At 42.1% G+C, this 21,386-nt stretch overlaps 1 protein-coding gene across 3 annotated transcripts in view; it reads right to left on the bottom strand.

The window, feature by feature from the left end:
• The window catches only part of UROS (uroporphyrinogen III synthase), a 37,832-nt gene that overhangs the window by 8,967 nt on the left and 7,479 nt on the right, over positions 1 to 21,386 (bottom strand). The window contains exons 1-6 of one of the 3 annotated variants that reach the window (XM_006143898.1): positions 19,066 to 19,086; positions 15,501 to 15,589; positions 15,219 to 15,302; positions 13,405 to 13,501; positions 10,767 to 10,841; positions 4,834 to 4,908 (exon numbers count right to left, since the gene is read on the bottom strand). In XM_006143898.1, coding sequence (XP_006143960.1) covers positions 4,834 to 4,908; positions 10,767 to 10,841; positions 13,405 to 13,501; positions 15,219 to 15,302; positions 15,501 to 15,563 — 394 coding nt within the window. In that variant the 5' untranslated portion in view covers positions 15,564 to 15,589; positions 19,066 to 19,086. Of the gene's footprint in view, positions 1 to 4,833; positions 4,909 to 10,766; positions 10,842 to 13,404; positions 13,502 to 15,218; positions 15,303 to 15,500; positions 15,590 to 19,065; positions 19,087 to 21,386 lie in introns of those variants that run through there. The other 2 variants (XM_006143899.1, XM_006143900.1) reach the window with 2 other exon arrangements.

Below are 21,386 nucleotides of genomic sequence, written 5' to 3'. Positions count from 1 at the left end.
AGAAGAATTATTAATTTAATTTATTATTATTATTATTATTATTATTATTATTATTATTGTTATTAATTTGCTATAGGGCATGTATGCTCACCAGAGACACAGAGGGAAAGTGAGAAAGCAAACCACTAGGTCTGAGACTTAAACTGTGGTCAGCCATGTGGGAGTCCAGCACTTAACCCATCATGTTACCTACTGGTCCCCCATTTCTACACTTTTAAAAGAAGTACTTTGAGGGGCTGGCAGGTGGTGTGGTGGTTAAGGTGGTGGTTAAGGGTTCTAGACTCCCACATGGCTGACCATGGTTTGAGTCCCAGACCTGGTGGCTTCTCTCTCATTCCCCCACCCTCCACTCTGTCTGTCTCTGGTCAAGTTAAAATAATAAAAATAATGCTTTAAATTTAAAAAATTTTAAAAAGGAAGTACTTTGATACCATTTAACACCATGACCATTACTCTCCAGAAACTACACTGGAAACAAAAAGCCTAGAGTTCGATTTTTCTGGATCTAGCTGCGTCTTACACCTGGAGCCTCTAGGGTGGCCCCCTTCACACTGTGGGCAGCTTGACCTCAGAAACAATTCCATAGGGCTGGGAACACTGATAAGGAACCCAAACGCTTGCCCACACCTGGATGCCTGGAACCTCTGCCCTTGGCTTCTCGGCAGTCTCTTCAGAAACCTGGCCACACAAAACAGTAACTGCCATGTCCAAGCTGATCTTAAATAGCCCTTTGCAATCCAGTGTGGAACCTTCCACAGGAAGTAACAGGGCCGTTGTGCAGGCCCTTCATTTAAGGAGCTACTCAGCTATTCCACCTCATTTAGTGCTCTAAGGCACTTCTCCACAACGTGGTAACAAGAAAATTCTCCTGAGGAGCCAGGCTGAGCCTGCCTGTCCTCAGATGGGTCCTCACTTCCTATAGCACAGGTGGCTAGGGAGGAAATGGGGCCACCAGCATTTGTGAGCAGCAGATATGAATGCTTCGAGCACAAATGATAGTCTCCTGAATGGTATGTTTTTAATTTGAAAATGGCTCATAGTTCTGGCTTATACTAGTTTTTTACAGAAAATCTAGTAGTGGCAGACTAGTGCAGGGGTTAAGAGGTGTGCATTGGGAGCCAGAACCCACATGGCTGAATGCAGCCCAGATCCTGGCCCTGGGCTTAAAAGACTAGGCGCTTGTTTATGCATGCCCCAAATCCTGACTAGATGGGAAAATAGACTGGAAAGGACTGTGGTATATCACACCCATGGGGAGGGGGGATTCTCTCTTTGGTGAGTACACACACCCTTTGGCAATTCAAAAAAAAAGACAGAGGGGAACCAGCAGTTAGCGTAATGGCTATGTCGCTGGACTCCCACGTAGTTGACCGCGGTTCGTGTCCCAGACCCGGTGGCTTAAAACTCACGCCGGGCACGTGCACGTGTGTGTCCAAGATCCCGAGAGGAGAAAGGAGGAGAAGGGATTGTGGCGTGACTATACTCCCTGGGGGGTGATTTCTCGCTTTCTGTTTCTATGTCTTTCTCTGTCTGGCGAGCACACATGCCCTATAGCAAAAATCTCTCCAAAAAAAAAAAAGACAGAGAAAAGAAAACGGAGCAATGGTGACTGTTCTTTAAGTATAGCCCAGTTAGAGACAGCGGATCTGAAATTGCATAACCTCTCGGCAGTGCAGGCCAAGACATCCGTATAGTGTCAGGAGTGGCTGCCCTCAAGAGCCTTCACAACTGTCACTGAGGACACGGTTAAACCCCAGGTCAACACAAGACACCACTGGAGTGATTCATCAACACCAAGGAAGTCTCCAAACCTACGCAAGTGGAATGAGCTTTCAGAACCCGCTTTCTTCACTATAAAAGATTCCTTTGACTTCTTCACCTAACAGAAAAGAGCTGAGCACATTCTGGGCTAAGTAACTTTTTACAAGTACGCAGAACAAGGAATATGGATGGGCTTCAGAGTTAGCCTTGGAGTTAGCCAGCGTGAGACCCAGCTTAGTCCCTGTTAGTTCTGTTCTTTGGAAAAGTTAGTCCCTCCCTTCATCAGTGAGTGAGTAATAATAATCCCCATGTCATCGTGTCAGGGATACACGACAACGTAGTGGATGATCAGAGACAACATGCGCACAATGCCAGTGTATGCTGGGCCTCCTCACCTCCTCACTATACTCAACAAAGAAGCGTTCCCACTGGAATTCTGCTGTCTCCCAATCTCCAGGGCCAGAGAACCCGGGACCAGGGCGAGCTATGTGGAAGGCAGCTCCCTTTCACAGCAGGGCCCACCACAGCATCCCAGGCCTTCTCTTTTTTTGTTTTTTTTATAAATTTTTTAAATAGTTATTTTATTTTTATTTATTCATTCATTTATTTTTTAATTTGACCAGAGAGAGACAGAGGTTGAGAGTGAGAGAGAAGAAGTGAGAAAGCAAGCCACCAGATTCAGGACTTGAACCCTGGTTGGCCATGTGGGAGTGTCCAGCGCCTTAATCACCACACCACCTGCTGGTCCCCAGCCTTCTCTCTTTTCAGGTGATGTCCCTGTAAGTTAAAAAAAAAAAACAAACAAAAAAAACCGAAAAAACAACAAAAAAACCCCACATTCTTTTTACTTAAGGGATATGTGTCTGTGACATTCCCACAAAGTCCCAGGAACAATGGAACTGGGTCCTACTCCAGTGACTCCCTTGTGGACCCAATCCTGGCCAAAGTCGGTGATGGTATGGGCTGATGCCACAGAGAGGGGGACCACAGCACTAGGCTTCCTGTGTATTGGAATAATCGGAAATAGTCTGGAGTAGTCCCTCCAGGCTGTGTCTGGACACACAGGCTCTTAGGAAAGGCAGCAGCACCCCAGGGCCCCGATAGTCAGGCAAACAGCACAACTCTCAGGGGCCAACCTATGGTTGTTAGCTTGCCATCCACTGCTCCCACCTGCCTCCTCTCCAGCTGGCTAGACCCTCTCCCCTCCCTTCTCTGCCCAGTGGCTCTCTCTGACTGGGACAGCTTGGCCATGGCTATTGTCTGAGGTCCTGTCCTTCCTATAGGTTCCTCTCAAACACTCCCTCTGTGATACGGAGGCCCTGGGTGTGCTCCTTTGATAGACTTTCTCAGCATAACTTCTGAGGTTCCCTGACTGCCTAGTGACCCCATCCCTACAGACTGCTCCATGCAGGGTCAACTGAGCTCCAGAGATCTTCATTTCACAGGTAGCGGAAGACCTAGGACTTTTTTCCAGGGCAGGCTCCCAGAGGTACACAGAAAAACACAAGCTAGAAAACCTTCAGGCAACAGTAAGGGACTTATGAAATAAAGACCTCATAAAACTCTAGTGTGCATGTTTCCAAAACAAGAAAAGCAAACACCCCATGAGAAGGGATACTTTCTAACACACTCATTTTGTTTTGCCTAAAAACAAAACCATCCAACATTGTTACAGCAGCCATAAAAAGACTTATTTAAGGTGTCCTTTGTCCCTACCTATTCTCATGACTACCCAAAGAACAAAGGAGACAAACCTCTCTCCAGACAACCTTAGAGGAAACCTCAGCTGCCACCATCCCATTGGCCCCTGCCTTCCAGCTCAGGGGTCAGCAAATCAGTGTAGATCAGAGCCACGCCCATTGTGAGACCAGAGACCAACTGATATGCAGAGCCTAAAAATATCTGGTACTGGGCCAGCAGGTGGCATGGTGGTTAAGGCACTAGAATTCCCAATGGCCGACAGTGGTTCGAGTCCTGGACCTGACGGCTTGCTCTGTCTCTCTCTCTCTCTCTTCCTCTGTCTTTCTCTGGCAAAACTCATGTGAAAAAATACTAAATTAATTAATTAATAAATGAACATAATTCTTTAAAAAAAATCTGGTACTTAACTAATGAAGTTTGCCAGCCCCTGATCTCGATTTCTGTTTCAGTAATACAAGACAAGACAAGTCTACTTCATTCTTTCATGTTGGCATATAACCTTATATCTATGTCAGAGAGGGTTCAAACAACGAGGCTTCAAGAGTCTGTGTCTACAGTTTGATTAGACATGTAGGGAATAGAGAGGACAGGCGTTACCACCTAGAGGGAGGTCTGCCGTACAGGTATACTTTCAGCCTTTCCATTCCTCTTGTTCCAAAAATCTTTGCTCCTTGGTGGCTGGCAGATGGCATGGTGGTTAAGGTGCTGGACTCCCACATGGCCAACCATGGTTTGAGTCCCAGACCTGGAGTCTTGCTTTCTCATTCTCCCTTTCTCTCTCTGTCTCTCTCTGGTCGAATTTAAAAGAATAACAAATAAAATAAAATAATTAATTCTTTTCAAAAAGGCTTAATCCTCATTTAAATGCAAATATACCTAGAACCAGTATCATTTTCAGTCTCATATGCTACTCAATGATGAGTTTATCGGGTCTGTCAGTTCTTTTGCCTAGGAACAAGTTCTGGGGGAGGGAATTCTGGGAAAGGGAACAACTCCTGAGGGGGAGGGGAAAGACAAAATTCAGACGGGGAGGAGTACCCAGCAGCACCTACAGACTCTGCTTTCTTTAGAATCACCTAAGAGGGTCTCTCTATTTTTTATCTTTCCAACATTTTATTTTGTGTTATGTTTTAGTTGTCTCAAGTCCTTTAGTATACAGAATAGCAGATGAGTAAATCTCAAACACGTATAGACATACACAAACACACATACATTATAGTTCCAAAGCAGTGTACATGCGGCTCCTTAACACCACCACTGGGAATGACCAAGGAAATATTTTCCCTAGATAGTGGTTGTGAGACCAACAGACGAAAATAAATAAATAAATAAATAAATGGGCGTTGTTGGGGTTAATCTTTTTCTACTTACTGGAACAAATATATTCTGCAAGTTTTTCTGCATTTCCACAGTTTTCTCCTTCTGTATTCAGGCCCATTTTATTCACTGCAAAACAAGGAAGAAATGTATTTCTATACATGGTTATCAAAGAACTTTTGTTCCTGTGTTGTTTTTTACTTAAAGTGCAAATACACAGGCATATATTTACAAATAATACAGAAGAAGTCTCCTCTTGAAAGCTTGTGTAGGAAGACCACACGTGTCCAGGACCAGCAGCTGGTGTAATGTCCCTGGATTCCCATGTAGTTGACCATGGTTTCAGTCCCGGACCCAATGGCTTAAACTCATGCATGTGCATGCGTGCCCAAGATCCCGAGAGGAGAGTGGAGGAGAAGGGATTGCGGCGTGGCCATCCCCCCTGGGGGGTGACTTCCCACTTTCTGTTGAGCATACATACCCTATAGCAAAAACCTCTCCAAAATAAAAAAGGAAGATCACAAGGGTCCACTCAGATGTGAAGGTGCCAGGTCTTGACCCCACCCTTCCTTGGCGTATGGTTTTGAGGAAGGCTTAGCCGGCTCCTCTGAACTTACTTGCCTCATCAACAAGGAGAGTATCACCCATATGGACCTGTTTTAAGGATTATGTGAAATACTGAGGGCAAACTGCTTGCCATCTACAAGGAGCTCAATACAGGCTGTCTTGTTATCAGTCAAGAAATGGGGAGCACTGGGACTTACTACTTTTGTAAGAGTCTGCATTAGAAAACCCTCATTTTGTTAGGGAAACAGACCCCCATCCAGAAAAGGGCTGTGAGCTAACATGCCCAAACTAAAATGGAAGAGAATGGAGGAAAGGTTTTATAATAATCTACCAACGGGGACCCATGGGACTATTTATGAAGGTCATTTAGAGTGGGAAGTAACACCAGCCACTTTTGTGAAGATCTTATTCATGAAGTGAACGTAGCAAGGCTGGCTGTGCTCCAAGTCAGTAAGTACAAGCATTTCAACCAACACTCAAACATAGGCAATTCCATGTTTATTCATTTTTTTAAATTTTGTCTGGGGTGCCTGCACTTACCAGAGAGAGAGAGAGAGTGTCTTCTCCCTTGCAATTGGGGGATGGCCATGCTGAAATGTCTTCCTCCATTTCTCCCTCCCCTCGAGATCTGGGCATACAAACACACATGGGACCAGTGTGCTTCTCAAGCCATCCAGGACTAGAACCATGCAGTAGGTCAGCCAATGTGGAATCCAGTCTCTTTAACCACCAGGCCACAGGCTGGCCCAGGCAAACCATTTTTAAGGGACTTCCTCAATTAATGGCTGACAGTAAAATTCCAAATGACCCAAAACTGTGTTAAATAAACCAATCTGATCAAGATAAACCTGTGTTGGACTAACTCTCACATTTGAGAGGTTAAGACATGGCCATAGTGGATTCAGTTCTCTGGGCTTGTGTAAACCTGAGGTGGGCTCCTCTGCCATCTGATGTCTATGTTGGAAACATATCACTTGATAAATCTCAAGGCAAAATAAAATCCTTAGTACAAAAGCAAATCAATAAGAATCAAGAAATGAGATTTGAAGACATTAACGAGGTTATAGATAAGATGATTTCTGTAAAGTCTTCCCAGAGTTTATGGCAATGAAAATAAAAAGATACATACTAAAAAATAATAAAACATCTCTATGTAGTAAAACACCATCTACGCAGTGGGACTTGGTGATTTTGGAATAAAGGAATGAAGGACTTAAACAACGGCTGTACCACTTTCTAAGTAACCACATCCTCTCTCCCAGGATCAGCTGTTTTATTTTGAATCAGGAAAATGGACTTACCAAGCTCTTCTATCTGAAAATGAAAAACCATATACATAAAACATATAGCATAGGGCCTGGTGTATAACAGGGATTCAAAAATACAATGTGTTATTAAGTATACTAATAACTATAGATGATAATTTGTTTAAACAGTGCAAATATATATATATCTTATCATGAAGATGTCTTATAAAGAGTGCTTCTGTGTCTTGAGTTGTTCATTGTTAAGCTATCTTCTATGGGGTCACTGGTCAGGGTTTGTAAGGCCAAGCAACAGTGGCCACTAAATGACTCTCAAGTACCAACTTGTAATCAGATAGGGTAAGCAGGTACCTCACATTGAGTGGCCAAATAGAAAGCTTTCCCCCAAGGGGACTGGCTGAGTTGCAGTATATCAGGCCATAAGCCAATCACCTCCACCTCTTTAGTACAAAATGATAAATTATCCAACCAAAATTATGTTCTCGAGAGATTTTATGCAAACCAAGTACAAAGTTATACAATTTGTACTTTCTCCCATCTAACAGTAATCTATAACATCTGCAAAATTATAAGTCAGCTTCCGATATTTATGAAGAAATACAGACATCTTTTCTCCCTCAGCTTCTGCATCAGATCCCTTATTGCTCATTGGACCCTGTTTTTAGTCTTCCTTTTCTTTTTCTTTTCTCTTTTTTATATTTCACATTTTTAAATTAAAAAAAAATATTTGCTACAGGGTGCATGTACTTGGTGGAGAAAAAGAGAGAGTCCCTCTGACCACACTGTAATCCATAAACATGGAATTGGCCATGCTTGAGTGTTTGTCCCATGCTCTGGGACAAGCCACATAGTCAGCCATGTGGGATCCAGCTGCCTTATCCAAGGATTTGTGTCCCTGTAGCATCCCCTCCAGAGTGTAGGCCAGACTTGACACAATTCAAACAAAAAGATGAGAGTAATGGTGAGATGCCACTTTTGAGATTAGATTATTAAAAAAAAAACCGGTGCCTTGTGTTGTGGGTACTCTGTTTTGCTCTCTCTTGGACTGTCATTCAATAGAGGAAGCCAGCTGCCTTCTCTTAGATAGCCTGTTAAAGAGTCCCCGTGAATGATCTGGCAAGCAAATCTTCTTAGGCCTACAACAGCCACATGAGTGGAGAGCAGACTCTTCCCAAGTCAAGTATTGATGTCTGTAGCCCTGGCCATTAACTTGATTGTAGCCTAGTGGCAGACCTGAGCCTGAGAACCCAACTAAGTCATGTGCAGATTTCAGATCTGTAAAAATGGTGCAATAATAAACACTTGTTTTGGGGTCACCAGATGGCATGGTGGTCAAGGTGTTGGATCCCACATGGTTGACTCTGTGGTTCAAGTCCTGGACCCAGAAGCTTGAAAAATACTACAGGCAAATGTGAGTACATGCCCAAAATCCAGAGAGGAGAATGGAAGAGAAGGGACTGTGTCATAGCTATCCCTCTAGAGGGTAAATTCTCACTTTCTCTCTCACTGTCTCTCTTCTGTGAGCGCACACACCTTACAGCAAAAATCTAAAAAATAAAATAAATAAACACTTGTATTTTTTTCTTGCTACTAAGTTTTAGAATAATTTGCTATGTAGAAAAGAATGACTAATACATTAAGCCTAGTCTCCTAGCTGTTGATGCTGAACTTTCTCTAACTCTCTATAGTCTCTTACTATGAATCCAGACAAATAGAAACCTCAAGGAGTTTTTTAAAAAAACACATCACTGCACATCACATTTGAAAAGGTGAAGTAAAATAGAATGGTCAAAGCTGGGTGACTGATTGTCTCTGAATGACCTTCATGTTAAGGGAAAATACAGTTTTCTGCCAAAGAGATTTTTAAAAGTTGCAAAGTTGGGCCATGGCGCCAGGTGGTGTGGAAATTAAGGTGACTAGATCCCACATAGCCAACTGTACAGTTTGAGTCCTGGACCTGGGAGATTGAAAAACAGGCTGAGTGTGTGTATATGTTTATACAAGCCCAAAATTCTGAGAGGAGAATGGAGGAGAAAGGATTGCAGCATAACCACCCACCCTGGGCAGTGTTTTCTCACTTTCCCTCTTTCTCTCTTACTCTCACTCTCTCTCTCTCTGTCTGTCTCCAATGACCACACATGCCCTATAGCAAAAAGTAAAAAACAAAAAAAAAATGTTGCAAAGTTCCTAATTTCATCTCTCCTTTAATAACACATTTCTAGCACTTAGAACATGCTCTTTCTTGAGTAAACAGTGACCAGCCCGAAACCAACAAAAGCTCTGCTGCCTGTGCTAAGCTGTTCTAAGTCTCAAGGTAGAGATTTGTCCTTTCCTTTTTCTTCTCATTTGCCAGGATAGTGAAAGCAAAATGTACAGTGATACTGTTAAAATCAAAGTGAAGGCTATGTGATAATGCCAAGTGTTTACCAGCTATGTGAAAGTCTGAATTTGGAGTATAAAAATCCAAATAGAAAAATTTACAGATATGTTGTATATTTAATATTTGATTTTTTGGCATATAAGTCAGAAATTATCTATATTATTTTCATTCTTTTTTTTATTTAGAAAAAAGAAATAGTAAAGAAAAGTACAGGTGAATGAATACTTATTTTGGGGGAGATATGTGAGAGAGCGGAGGTTGTTCTTTTAGCAACCAAGCCACTGATTCTCTCTCCCTTGCCAATTTGTTGAGCGTGTGACAAATGTTATACTCCGCCAAAGAGGTAGGCATCATCTTTTGATTAACCTAGCAACTCCCAAATGGTTTCGACCTCAATCTCATTTCATTCTTTGGAAGATATGCTTTTTGGAAAAAAACAAACAAACAAAAAACCATGTTTTTTAGGGGTTGGCAGGTGGTGTAGTGGTTAAGGGTATTGGACTCCTACATGGCAGACTGCAGTTCGAGGACTGGACCTGGAGGCTTACTTTCTCACTTTTTCTCTTTCTCTTCCCTTCTCTCTCTCCCTCTCACTTCCTCTCTGGTCAAATTGAAATAAATAAATAAGTGGATAAATAAAGTTAAATAATTCTTAAAAATTTTTTAAATTGACATAGGGTATATGTGCTTGCAAGAGAGACACAGAGAGAGAGAGCGCACCCACCAATGGGGCAGGGTCATGCCACAACATCTTTTCCTCCATTTCTTCATCCCACCAGGATTGGGGGCACACATGCACCGATGCCTGGTATGTTTTCTAGGCCTTTAACCACTAGGCTATGGGACTGGCCTTTACATTTTTTTTTTAAATTGTACTAAAAAATATAACTTTAACATACTATATATCAATACATGTTTTTGCATAGAAAAACATGTCATGACTTTTCCAATTATTCAATATATATAATAACATAATTTTAATATAAATTTTATATATTTACATATATATACTATTTATATGCTGGTCCCATGGCCTAGTGGCTAAGGAGAGATGCATTCCATATGACTAACCACAGTCTGAATTCTGGTCCCAGTAGCTTGAAAGACACATCAGGCACATGTGCATGCATACTCCAAATCCTGACAGGTGGGAGAAATGGAGAAGGGACTGCAGTGCTTTCCCTCTCTCCTCTCTATTGCCCTCTGACAAAGAAAAAAGAAAGAAAAGGAGGATGGGAAAAAAGAACCCTAACATAAAATGTACCATTTTAACTATTTCTTAAGTGCGTAATTCTATAGCATGAAGCACATTCACAATAAGATTAGTGGGCTGGAGGGTACATACTTTTTTTCTTTTTTAAAAAGAATTACTTATTTATTATCATTATTTTTCAGTTTTTACCAGAGAGAGAGAGAGAGAGCAAGTCACCAGGCCTGGGACTCGAACCGCCATTGACCGCATGGGAGTCCAGTGTCTGTAACCACCATGCCACCTGCCAGCCCAGGCACATACATTTTAATAAAGCTTTCGAAGACATACACACCAAATATTCCTCGAAAGAGGTTAACTGATTTTTAGTGGCATCTAGCAATATTTGAATATATTTGTTTTACTGCATCATTTTATCAGCAACATTATATATTTAACTAATTAGTTACTTTTTGTAAATTTCATGAGCAAAAAATAACATATTTAAACTGAATTGGAGGGTTTTTTTTTAATGAAAAAGGTTGAGGAATTTTTTTGGTGCTTTATTTTTATCTAGATCCCTTACCTAGAGAAGCAGTAGCATTTCCAACCACGTACACTGGCTTAGCATTCCATTTTCCTTTCAGACACTTTTCCCAGACTGTAAAACATGAAATTATACATGAGTTGCAAATACCAAACCAGTCATTTGCACTGCTGCCCGAGGTTGCTTGTTCATCATAAGAAACTTGTAAGCAAAGCAATCTATTAATAACCAAATGTAAAGAATAGCATCTCAAACTGAAATTTTATTTTCATATTGCTTATGTTCTGTAGGTGAATATTTAAAAATCACTTTGGTAAATGTTCCAGTAAGCCATACTTGAAATATTAACTCATTTTCACAGGTGGCATAAAAAGCATTTTTAATATGTATCATAAAACAAACATAACTCGAATTAATTTATGTAGTGAAATTAAATTTAAAATATCTAGACTTTTAAAGACAAAGTCACTGGTCATTTAAACAAAATAATTTAAATGTTTAATAAAGCAATACGACTGGTCTTATTTGGGATACAAATATAAAAACAGTCAATGGATTGTAATCTCAGATGAGAGAGCTCATTTATCCACTAGGTCAAAGTAGAAGTAATAAATTTCAGTACCAGCAGTTGGCGTAATGGCTATGTTGCTGGACTCCCATGTAATCGACTGCGGTTTGAGTCCCAGACCCGGTGGCTTAAACTCATGCTGGGCAGGTGTGCATGCATGCCCAAGATCCCAAGAGGAGAATGGAGCAGGAGGGATTGAGGTATGGCCATCCCCTCTGGGGAGTGATTTCTCACTTTCAGTCTCTCTGTCTCTCTCTCCGTTTTTCTGGTGAGCACATGCACCCTATAGCAAAAATCTCTCCAAAAAGAAGAAATAATAAATTTCAATTTCATTAACAAACACAATTTAACACAGAATATTATCATTTTACAACAAAGAAAAATCTTTAAGTATGTATTAACAAATACAAAGAGAAAACAGATTGCAATTAAAATATATCACAAGCCCAATGAACATTCAATATATTTTTAAAAGACAAGAAAATAATCGTTCTCCTTCCTGAAATCTGATTATGAGCATGACTTTCTCCTAAATTCAACAGTATTATTCTACCCTCCATACTTCCAAGGGAAATTCCCTTTTAAACAATAACCAAGGGGCCAGCAAGTAGTGTGGCAGTTGAAGCACTGGACTCCCACATAGTTGGATCCTACAGGGCCAACTGTGATTTGAATCCTTGCCCTGATCACTTGAAAAACATGCCAGGCATGTGTGTATGTGCATGCCCAAATCCTGAGGGGAAGTAGAAATGCAAGAAAAAGATTGTGGCATGATCATACCCCACTGGGGAGTGCTTTCTCTCTCTTTCTCCCTCTTTCTTTCTCTGTAGTGAGTACATGTTCCCTCTTGTGATTAAAAAAAAAAAAAGTAATATTCCCATGATGTGGGTCTTATTATGACCACTTTAAAGGTAGGGAAACTGAGAATCAGAGATGTTAAGGAACTCACCGAGGTCAGAACAGCTGTTTGAATCCAGGCCTGCCTCACTTGGCAGTAGTCACTCTCCCTGCCTCCACTTGGTATAACTGTGGAGCTGGTCAGCCGGGGTTTCAAACCCAGCTCTGAACTGACTAATTCTGTGGCCTGCACAACTGCTTTCTTGCCAATCCTCAGTTTTCTCATCTGCAAAATGAGAGCAAGGTACTGTACGCCCCTGGATTTTTGTCTGGAGTTAATGACATAAGGAATGTGAAGTATTTAACTCAGAGGCTAGTAATCACTAGGCACTCTATAGGGAACCAGCAGTTAGCGTAATGGCTATGTCGCTGGACTCCCATGTAGTCGACCACGGTTTGTGTCCCGGACCCGGTGGCTTAAAACTCACACCGGGAACGTGTGCGTGCGTGCCCAAGATCCTGAGAGGAGAATGGAGGAGAAGGGATTGCGGCATGACCATCCCCCCTGGGGGGTGATTTCTCGCTTTCTGTCTCTATGTCTCTCTCTGTCAGGCGAACGCACGAGCACTATAGAGAAAACCTCTCCCCCCCCCAAAAAAAAATAGGCACTCTATAAATGTTAGGGTGAAAGCTAGTATCACACTTATTAAGAAGGTAGTTGTGCAGTCTGAAATCAGAGAGTCTATCAATAGGCAGTGCCATTTGCAGTGCCACTGTTTTCATGCGAAGGAAGGAGATAGGAAGAGGGTCAAAGAGATGCCTGCATTGCTAAGTACCTGGGATGGCACTGACCGTTTTGTTATACGTTGTTCATTTTCTCATCTCACCACTTTGAGGAAAGTGGTATTTATACCCCCAAAGAAATGAGTGCCTGATATATTCTATGGGGAGACAGAAATGTCCAGCAGGTGGACATTTAAAAGACAGCAGACAGACTTCCCCTTAGTCGTTATCTGTCTGGGAATTTAGGAGGTAGCCTTGTTTCCTATTTCCCCAGGAAGAATCTGTGACCTGGCACTACTAAGCACCCTCTTCTGTCAGGAGTACAACTATTTTTGGAACCTACTGGATTGTCAGAAAAGTCATGATGTATTTTTGCATAGAGAAACATAGAAAATACATCGTGACTTTCCCAACGACCCAATAGGATCCCAATGGGAGAAGTAAGAATAAATAAAAGTCCAGTGGAATTCACAGCAAATCCATCCTTACCTTCAGTTTTATTGTGCTTTTCCAAACACAACTCCATGGCTTCCACTGCTCTGGGGCTGGTAAAAATGAGTCCCCCATAACATTCAGGATGAGACAGCTGCACACCAAAAAGCAACAGAGGCATTTTAGTTGATGACTAAGTTCAATGTCTCCTGTGGAGCTCTGACTCAGAATCCAAACGCTTCACAAAGCAGTAAGAAAACCAACCCTTTCCTTCCAGCTCTCCACCATTTGCCCATCTACCCAACATGAGTGCTTACTCTGTAACTGAAACTATTCTAAGTCTTTTAGGATATACAGGTAGATTCAATATTTATAGCACTTCCCTCAAGAAATTCACAGTTCAGGGGAGAGACAGACAGGAGCAACATGGGAAGTATAATTGTAGCAGAAAGGGGGAGCCTGACTCAGCCTGGGGCTGGGGTGGGGTGCAGGTAGGAGGGGAGATTTGACCTGTATCAGTAATAAAACTAGAACACTCAGGAGGTGATATACACACTGAAGTCCTGATTTTCAAAGGTAATAATGATGACATAATCTACTGAACATTTATTCAGCCAGCCACTGGGCTGTTTTATACATCTGACTTCACTGAAGTGGTGAAGGCACCCCGTGAGAGGGGTGGGATTATTTTCATGAACAGATAAAAGATCTGAGGCTCAGAGAAGCTAAGAAACTAGTCCGAGGTGAGTGGCGGACCCAGAACTCAGGCACATGCCTCGATGCTTCCTTCCCAAGTCCCTCCTGCATTCACTGTGTAAGTTGAGCTTTCCACAGTCTGGGAAACCCACCATGGAGCATGCCAGCTCCGGTGGAGGTGCCAGTATTCTTATCACCTCTGTGACCTACAAATAAGCTCAAATATGACTGCCTTTGTTTCATTTTAAAGCTGGTTATGGGAGAAGATCCCACCAACTTGGGCCCTTCTGATGGCTTTGTTAGCATGCAAATCCAGTGCACAAGATCATAACAGATACTAAATCAATGTTTAAGAAATTACAGAATGAATAATCCAATATTCAGTCTAACCCAGAAGGAGAAAACAGAAAGGCTTTCTATAAAGCGCTGGGTAGGATTTTGATGTGCAGAGCACAAGTGGTGAATTCCTGGTGTCGATGGAGGCTGCAAGGCCCAGTAAGTAGAGCTGGCACACCAGTCTCAAGAAGCCACCGCTGGGCCTCTCAGCCATGTGTACAGGAGGAAGCTCCAGGAAAGATGCTCGGAAGGGGTTCCACTCACTGGTGGTGACTGGGTGCACACTGATGGAAGTTGTCTGGGTACTGAATCTTTCATCTGAAACATCTGGAGGACTTCACTGGGCTTGCTTCCTACAATACCTGTCAGCCCTGTACCTAGCAACAGAACTGAAATTGTAGGCAGAAGTCTTGGCTTTGAGTCCCAGCCCTGACTCTTTATTTGTTGAAGCCTCAGCTAAATTGCCTAAACCACAGCCTGAATCTCTAACCCTAAACCTAACCTTAACCTCATACTTGCCTGGCCTACTTTGCAAGGGTTGAAGCAAGGGTTGGATTAAGTAAGAGGATGAACGTGAAAGAGTTCTGGGAGAAATTCAGGTCTAGTGCTCTCCTGGGCTCCGATCTCTGCGTCTGGGTGGCTTTCTCAAGAAGCTGGTAGAGGCTCAGTGTGAGGATCACCACAGTAGCAGTCTCTTAGAGCCAGGCAAGGTCTGCAGCCCTCGTTTGAAAGTCGGATAGTAAAATGAGGGAGTACTAGAACAGCGCCTCTGGCTCAGACTGGCAAGAATTCTACAGAAATCAAACACTAACATGGTGTTCAGACAGGACAGTACTTACCTTCTCAGAGAAACTGGGAAGAGACAAAAACTCAAATGATAAAACAGGGATTAAAGTGGCTTCAAGTCCATATAATCCTAATTCCTGCAAATGAAAGAATATTAGTTCTGGATTGGCTAGAGCTGTTTTGAAAATAGGGAAAGGGCTGCAGTATCACATTAACAATGGATTCTGTGTCAATTCCTCGAGTTTTTGCAGACCCTCCCTTGCTAGCTCCACCCCTCTGACTTCCTTAGTAAGAAAGCTCTATGCTTTATGGGACCGAAGCCTTAGGCCACTTACCCTGATATACGGATCCTGGCCACAGTCATCCCCCTTAGCATCTTTCAGTAAAAGAACCTTCATTATGGTCTGGCAGTCCTTAAAGAGCACTGTGACAGAGCAAGGAAACAGATCTTAATTAGATCTCAAAGGCTCTTCTTAAGCAATGCTGGATGGGGGTGAGCACAAGGCGAAGGTAATCAACTGTCTGCTGAAGAGACCTATCTCTTCCACACAATGACTTAGCACTAATGGGCTTGTTCTTCTGAGGACCCCTGTCACTGATAAGGCCAACAGAACATGTTAGCAGTTGATAGCACTTGGGAAGGCAGATGAAAAGCCATTAATGAAAGTCAAGTGTCCTATGCCAAACATTTACGGCTAGGAGAAGAGAAGTGGTGCAAATTCTGGGTTGTATCAATGACAAATAGAGAAATGGATAGCTTATATTTTAAGGAAATAAATAGTTATTTCCATTTCAGGACAAATACACTAAGTAGCTCATAAGCATTTCAGGAAATAATTATATCAACTCTTCTACTTCTCAAGCGATATTTTATAAATGTTGACAAGTATCACGAGATAATCTTCCAAAAATTTCAGACAATTTGGAAAACAGTTTGTTAGTATGTAGCAAAAGCATTATAGGGCCAGCCCTGTTGCATAGTGGTTTTAAGTACTGTGCATTGGGAGCTGGATCCCATATGGCCAATGACAGTGTATATCTCAGCCTGGGTGGCTTGAAAAAACATGTCACGTATATGTGCATGTATGCCCAAAATTGTGATGGGATGAAGAAATGGATGAAAAGGATTTTGGCAGGATCACAATCTAATGGGGAGTGCTTTCTCTCACTCTCTCACTGGTGAGAGCACATGCACTCTGGCAATTAAAAAAAGAAAAAAGTTTTATACACTTTATCCTTCTGTCATTTCACTTCTAACAATAGATACTAAGGCCATGCTCATTAATGTGCACAAAGATTAACGTAAAAATATTCATCTTGGCTTGTGTATGTTTGTGTGTGTGTGCGTTAGAGGGCATGTGTGCTTGTCAAAGACCAAGAGACAGAATGGGAGACGAGAAAGCATCTCCCTTGAGGGATGGTCACGCCGTGATCCTTCTCCTCAATCTCTCCCTCCTTTCAGGAGTTTGGATGTGCATGTATATGTTGTTTCTCAAGCTGCTAGGTCTGGGACTCCAACCGCAGGTGGCCATGTGGTATCCGGTTGCATTAACCACCAGCCATAGAGCTAGACCCATCCTGGCATTCTTTCTAATTGCAAATAACTGAAAACAATGTAAATATCCAGCAATGAGAGAAGGGTTAAAAGAATTGATTAAAATATAGTTATATGAAATGAATAACATACAAATAACTACACAGATTATTTCATCACAAAATGTTAAGTAAAAAGTAGGATTCATAATTGGATGGAAAATATGATTTTATAGGTTATATATGTATAAACACACATGAAATAATGTGCACAAAAACATTCATGGTAATAGTAATTAGTTCTAAGGTAGGTTAGAATGATTTTCTTCTTTACTTCTTTATTATTCAAACACTGTTTTTATAAATAGACATTAGTTACTTCTTACATTGGGGGAGGAAGAAAGCACATTATACATCCCAAAGGCCTCAATATAAATGCTGCTGAAGAACTGCTAAATAAATCTGCCTGAAATATGGATTACCGTCTCATGTATAGCAGTAGACCCACCCATTATTTACTTACTAAATATTATATGGTAGTTGGTAACAGTCAACAGAGATTATTGTTTCATGTAGAAATGTATTAACTCTGGGAGCCATTACTTATGAGTTACTACTGAACACATTTCTGGAATATTACAAATGTATGAGACATTTTAGGAAAATCTGGCTCAAAATGATCGCTTTGTATTAAGTAACCAAATCAGAGCGAACCAGTCACACATATGAAATCATTTCTACTTATTGCTGCTGTCAAGGTATTAGCTAGAGAGATCTGGGGTATGGAGAAACGGATAGGGTGGCTGCTGTCTATTCCTGAAGTTATTCAAAATGTACCTCACACAGAAATTAGAAGACAACTTTCTGCAATGGCCAGTTTTGTGTCAACTTGGTGAAAGCGTAGTCTCTAGTTATTTACAAACCCTAATCTAGGTGTTACTGTGAAGGCATTTGAGAGAGATGATAAAGTTCATCATCATCTGACTTTAAGAAAGGGAGACTGGGGCCAGCAGGTGGCATGGTAGTTAAGGCACTGGACTCCCACACGGATGACAGCGGCCCATGTCTCAGATCTGGCGGCTTGCTTTCTCACTTTCCCTCTCTCTCTGTCTCTCTCTAGTGAGTGCATGTGCCCTATCACAAATTAAAATAATAATAATAATTTGAATCAGGTTGGGTCTGATTCAGTAATTCCAAAAAGGGCCTTGGTGAGAGAGCGATCTGAGGCTTCCCAGAGGAAGAAATTCCACCTGTAGACACGGCTTTAGCTTGTGACAACTTTCAGCCTGCCTGACCTGTTGCCTGTCTTCCTCTTAGGCTTGCACTATGGATTCAGACTTGCCTTGCCAGCATTGACCGTTCCCAAGCCAATTCTTTTGCATTAAGTCTCCTAATACATATCTTCTACTAGTTCTGCTTCTATAGTTTAACTGTGATTGATAAACCTTTCAATTTAGGGGCTCCAAGAATCTGGTAAGTTGCTGAGTGGTAAGTAAAACTCGGCATTTTGTGCTAAAGTCAAATCCTTTTGCCACACACAAAGAAGTAACTGGGGTAGGGATTAAAAAGCTGAAGAAAAATGTCACTGGAAGCAAGCAGGCAATCCTGTGGCCAGAGCTCTACACAGCTCCTAGCATGTCTCCACCATGATTCTAGGCTCTGGGACACAGATTGTCACATTTTCAAAGAATATTTTAGTGGGCCCAGCACTAAATGTGGTGGTTAAGACACTGGACTCCCACATAGCCAACCATAACTTGAGTCCTGGACCTGGCAGCTTGCCTTCTCACTTTCTCACTCTCTCTCTCTCACGAGCACATGTGCCCCATAGCAAATTAAAAAATAATAATTTTTAAAAATGAAATTTAATAAATAATTCCTTAAAACAAAACAACTTTATTAATAGATTTCTACATTGTTCTTAGGCAGTGATGCTGAATCCCGGAACCAGGAATCTCCCTTACAGAAATTAGGTCTGTATTACTTATTGGGGTGAGGGGGAACTTCAGGCACTAATAAATGCTATGAGGTGATGTACAGATAGTGATTTGTTTTGTTTTTAAATAATTATTTTACTTAACTTTATTTATTTATTTATTTGAATTTCACCAGAGAGGGATGGAGTTATTTAGAAAGTGAAAAAGCAAGCTGCCAGGTCCAGGACTCGAACCATGGGCGGCCATGTTGGAATCCGACCCCCTTAACCACCAAACCACCTGCCAGCCCTGGTAGACAGTGATTTGAATACCAAGAGTTAGTTACTTCTCCAGGGAGACTTCTCTGAGGAAGTGACATTTTAATTGAGTCATAAATTAACAACAGCAGCGGGACCAGCAGTTGGCGTAATGGCTATGTCGTTGTACTCACGTGTAGTGGACCGTGGTTCGAGTGTGGCTTAAACTCACGCCTGCGCATGTGCGTCCATGCCCAAGATCCTGAGAGGAGAATGGAGGAGAAGGGATTGAGGCGTGGCCATCCCCCCTGGGGAGTGATTTCTCGCTTTCTGTCTCTCTGTCTCTGTCTTTCTGGTGAGCACACATGCCCTACAGCAAAAACCTCTCCAAAAAAAAAAAAAAAAAAATTACAACAGCAGCAAGCAGAAACGTTTGAGAATCAGAAAGGGCCCTGCAGTGTCCTCAGAAGAGAAGCGTAAATATGGACCAAGTGGAATAGGTAAGGTGGACTTTGGATCTCATGGGGAGGAAAAAGCAAAATCCACTGAAGATACAGGGTAGGAGTAGAAGAGACAGTGATGGGATCCACATGTTAAAGAAAGACCACCTGCTGGGACCAGCAGATGGCATAATGGTTACATCACTGGACTCTGACGTAGTTGACTGCAGTTCACATCCTGGGCTTGGCAGCTTAAAACTTGTGCTGGGCACATGTGTATGCATGCCCAAAACCCTGAGAGGAGAATGGAGAAGGGATTGTGGTGAGGTCATCCCCCCTGGGTGATGATTTCTTGCTTTCTGTCTCTCTGTCTCTCTCTGGCAAATGCATGTGCCCTATAGCAAAAATCTCTCTAAAAGAGAGAAAGAAAGAGAGAAAGAAAGAGAGAAAGAAAGAGAGAAAGAAAGAAAGAAAGAAAGAAAGAAAGAAAGAAAGAAAGAAAGAAAGGGAAAGAAAGAAAGACCTCCTGCTTTTATGGCAAGGATGGACAGGGCTTGGATTAGAGTTGTAGTGGTGGCAATGGTTTTAGCAGTGGTGAGGTTAAGTGGCTATTTCAGGGATTCAAATCAAGGACAGAGGTATCAGGACTTATTGATGCACATTTGAGTGAAGCTATCTGTCCACAGCCTTGTTTGAAATAATTGGGGTCAGGCTGAAAATAATTGTGTTTCATCTTTGGATCACACTTAAACTAAACTACCCAGTTTAATCTTACCAATAAATCAACATTTACAGAACAGTAACTCAGTATCAGACAGCAGGCCTGACCACAATATGATCCCTGTGTCATGATATTTATAGGAAGGTAAAACACATATTTTAGAAATAAGTAAACAAGGATATAGTCATACTGCATTAACTCCCATGAAAGAAGATTCAAGATGCTGTGGAAACTAACGGCCAACTCTTATTTGGACTGAGAGGTGTGGCGCAAATTGCCACTTGTCCCCAAATAGCCACTTTTCCCTCCTCCTTTATAGAAATGGAACCCTCACTATTAACTGCGCACACTTATTACCTAAAATAAAATTGTGTAGCTGGATGTTGTGGTGACTAGGCTCTGGCTTACAGGCTTCACGATGCAGCAACATGTATAACTGGTGGGTTTTGTCCTAAAAAATAAGTGGTGGTCCTTTCCCTCTCTTTTTCTGCCTTTTCTGATCGTAGGAATGTGGATGGGGAGTCCAGACCCTTTGGACTTGTAGAGGAAGACCTAGAGATGAAGGAATGTGACAGATGATGGGACAAGACAGCATGAGCACAGACCTCTTTGTGTGACAGAGCCACCACACCAGCCAGGACTTTTACATCAGAGAAAATGAAAGCCCTATCCAGTGTATTTATTTATTTACTTTATTATTATATTTCTTTTAAGTTTGATATAGGTATTTGCACTCACCATAGAGAGAGAGAGAAAGTGAAAAAGCAAGCCATCAAGTCTAGGACTTGAACCTCAGGCAGCCACATGGCAGTCTAGCACCTTAACCACCATGCCACCTGCTGGCTCAAAGCCCTGTGCTGTTTCAACCACTGTTGATTTGGATGTCTGTTAGCGTGGTCAAACCTATATCCTAATACAGAGGTAAGAAAGGTTTCCCTGAGGAAGTAGGTCTGAAGCCTGAGTGAGAGTTAACATACTGCAGACGCTCTGAGGTAGTCGGGTCTGAGGGAAGGAGAGTAGTCCAGAGCAACTGCAGTGTAGCAGGCAGAGTGCTGAGAGAAGACCAGGAAGGCAGGTAGGAGTTCGGCTATTGAGAAAAATGGGAGGGACCAGCAGATGGCGTAATGGTTACATCGCTGGACTCCCACAGTCGACTGTGGTTTGAGTCCTAGACCTGGCAGCTTCAAACGTGCTGGGTACATGTGCGTGAGTGCCCAAAATCCAGAGAGGAGAATGGAGGAGAAAGAAGTGCAATGTGGTCATCCCCCCAGGAGGTGATGTCTCGCCTTCTGTCTCTGTCTCTCCAGTGAGCCCAAGCAACCTGTAGCAAAAATCTCTCTGGAAAAAAAAAAAA

Source organism: Tupaia chinensis, unplaced genomic scaffold (assembly GCF_000334495.1).
Source record: "Tupaia chinensis unplaced genomic scaffold, TupChi_1.0 Scaffold000113_1, whole genome shotgun sequence".
Classification (NCBI taxonomy): Eukaryota; Metazoa; Chordata; class Mammalia; order Scandentia; family Tupaiidae; genus Tupaia; species Tupaia belangeri.
Note: the sequence above shows the minus strand (reverse complement) of the source record. Positions and strands in the feature narration are given on the sequence as shown.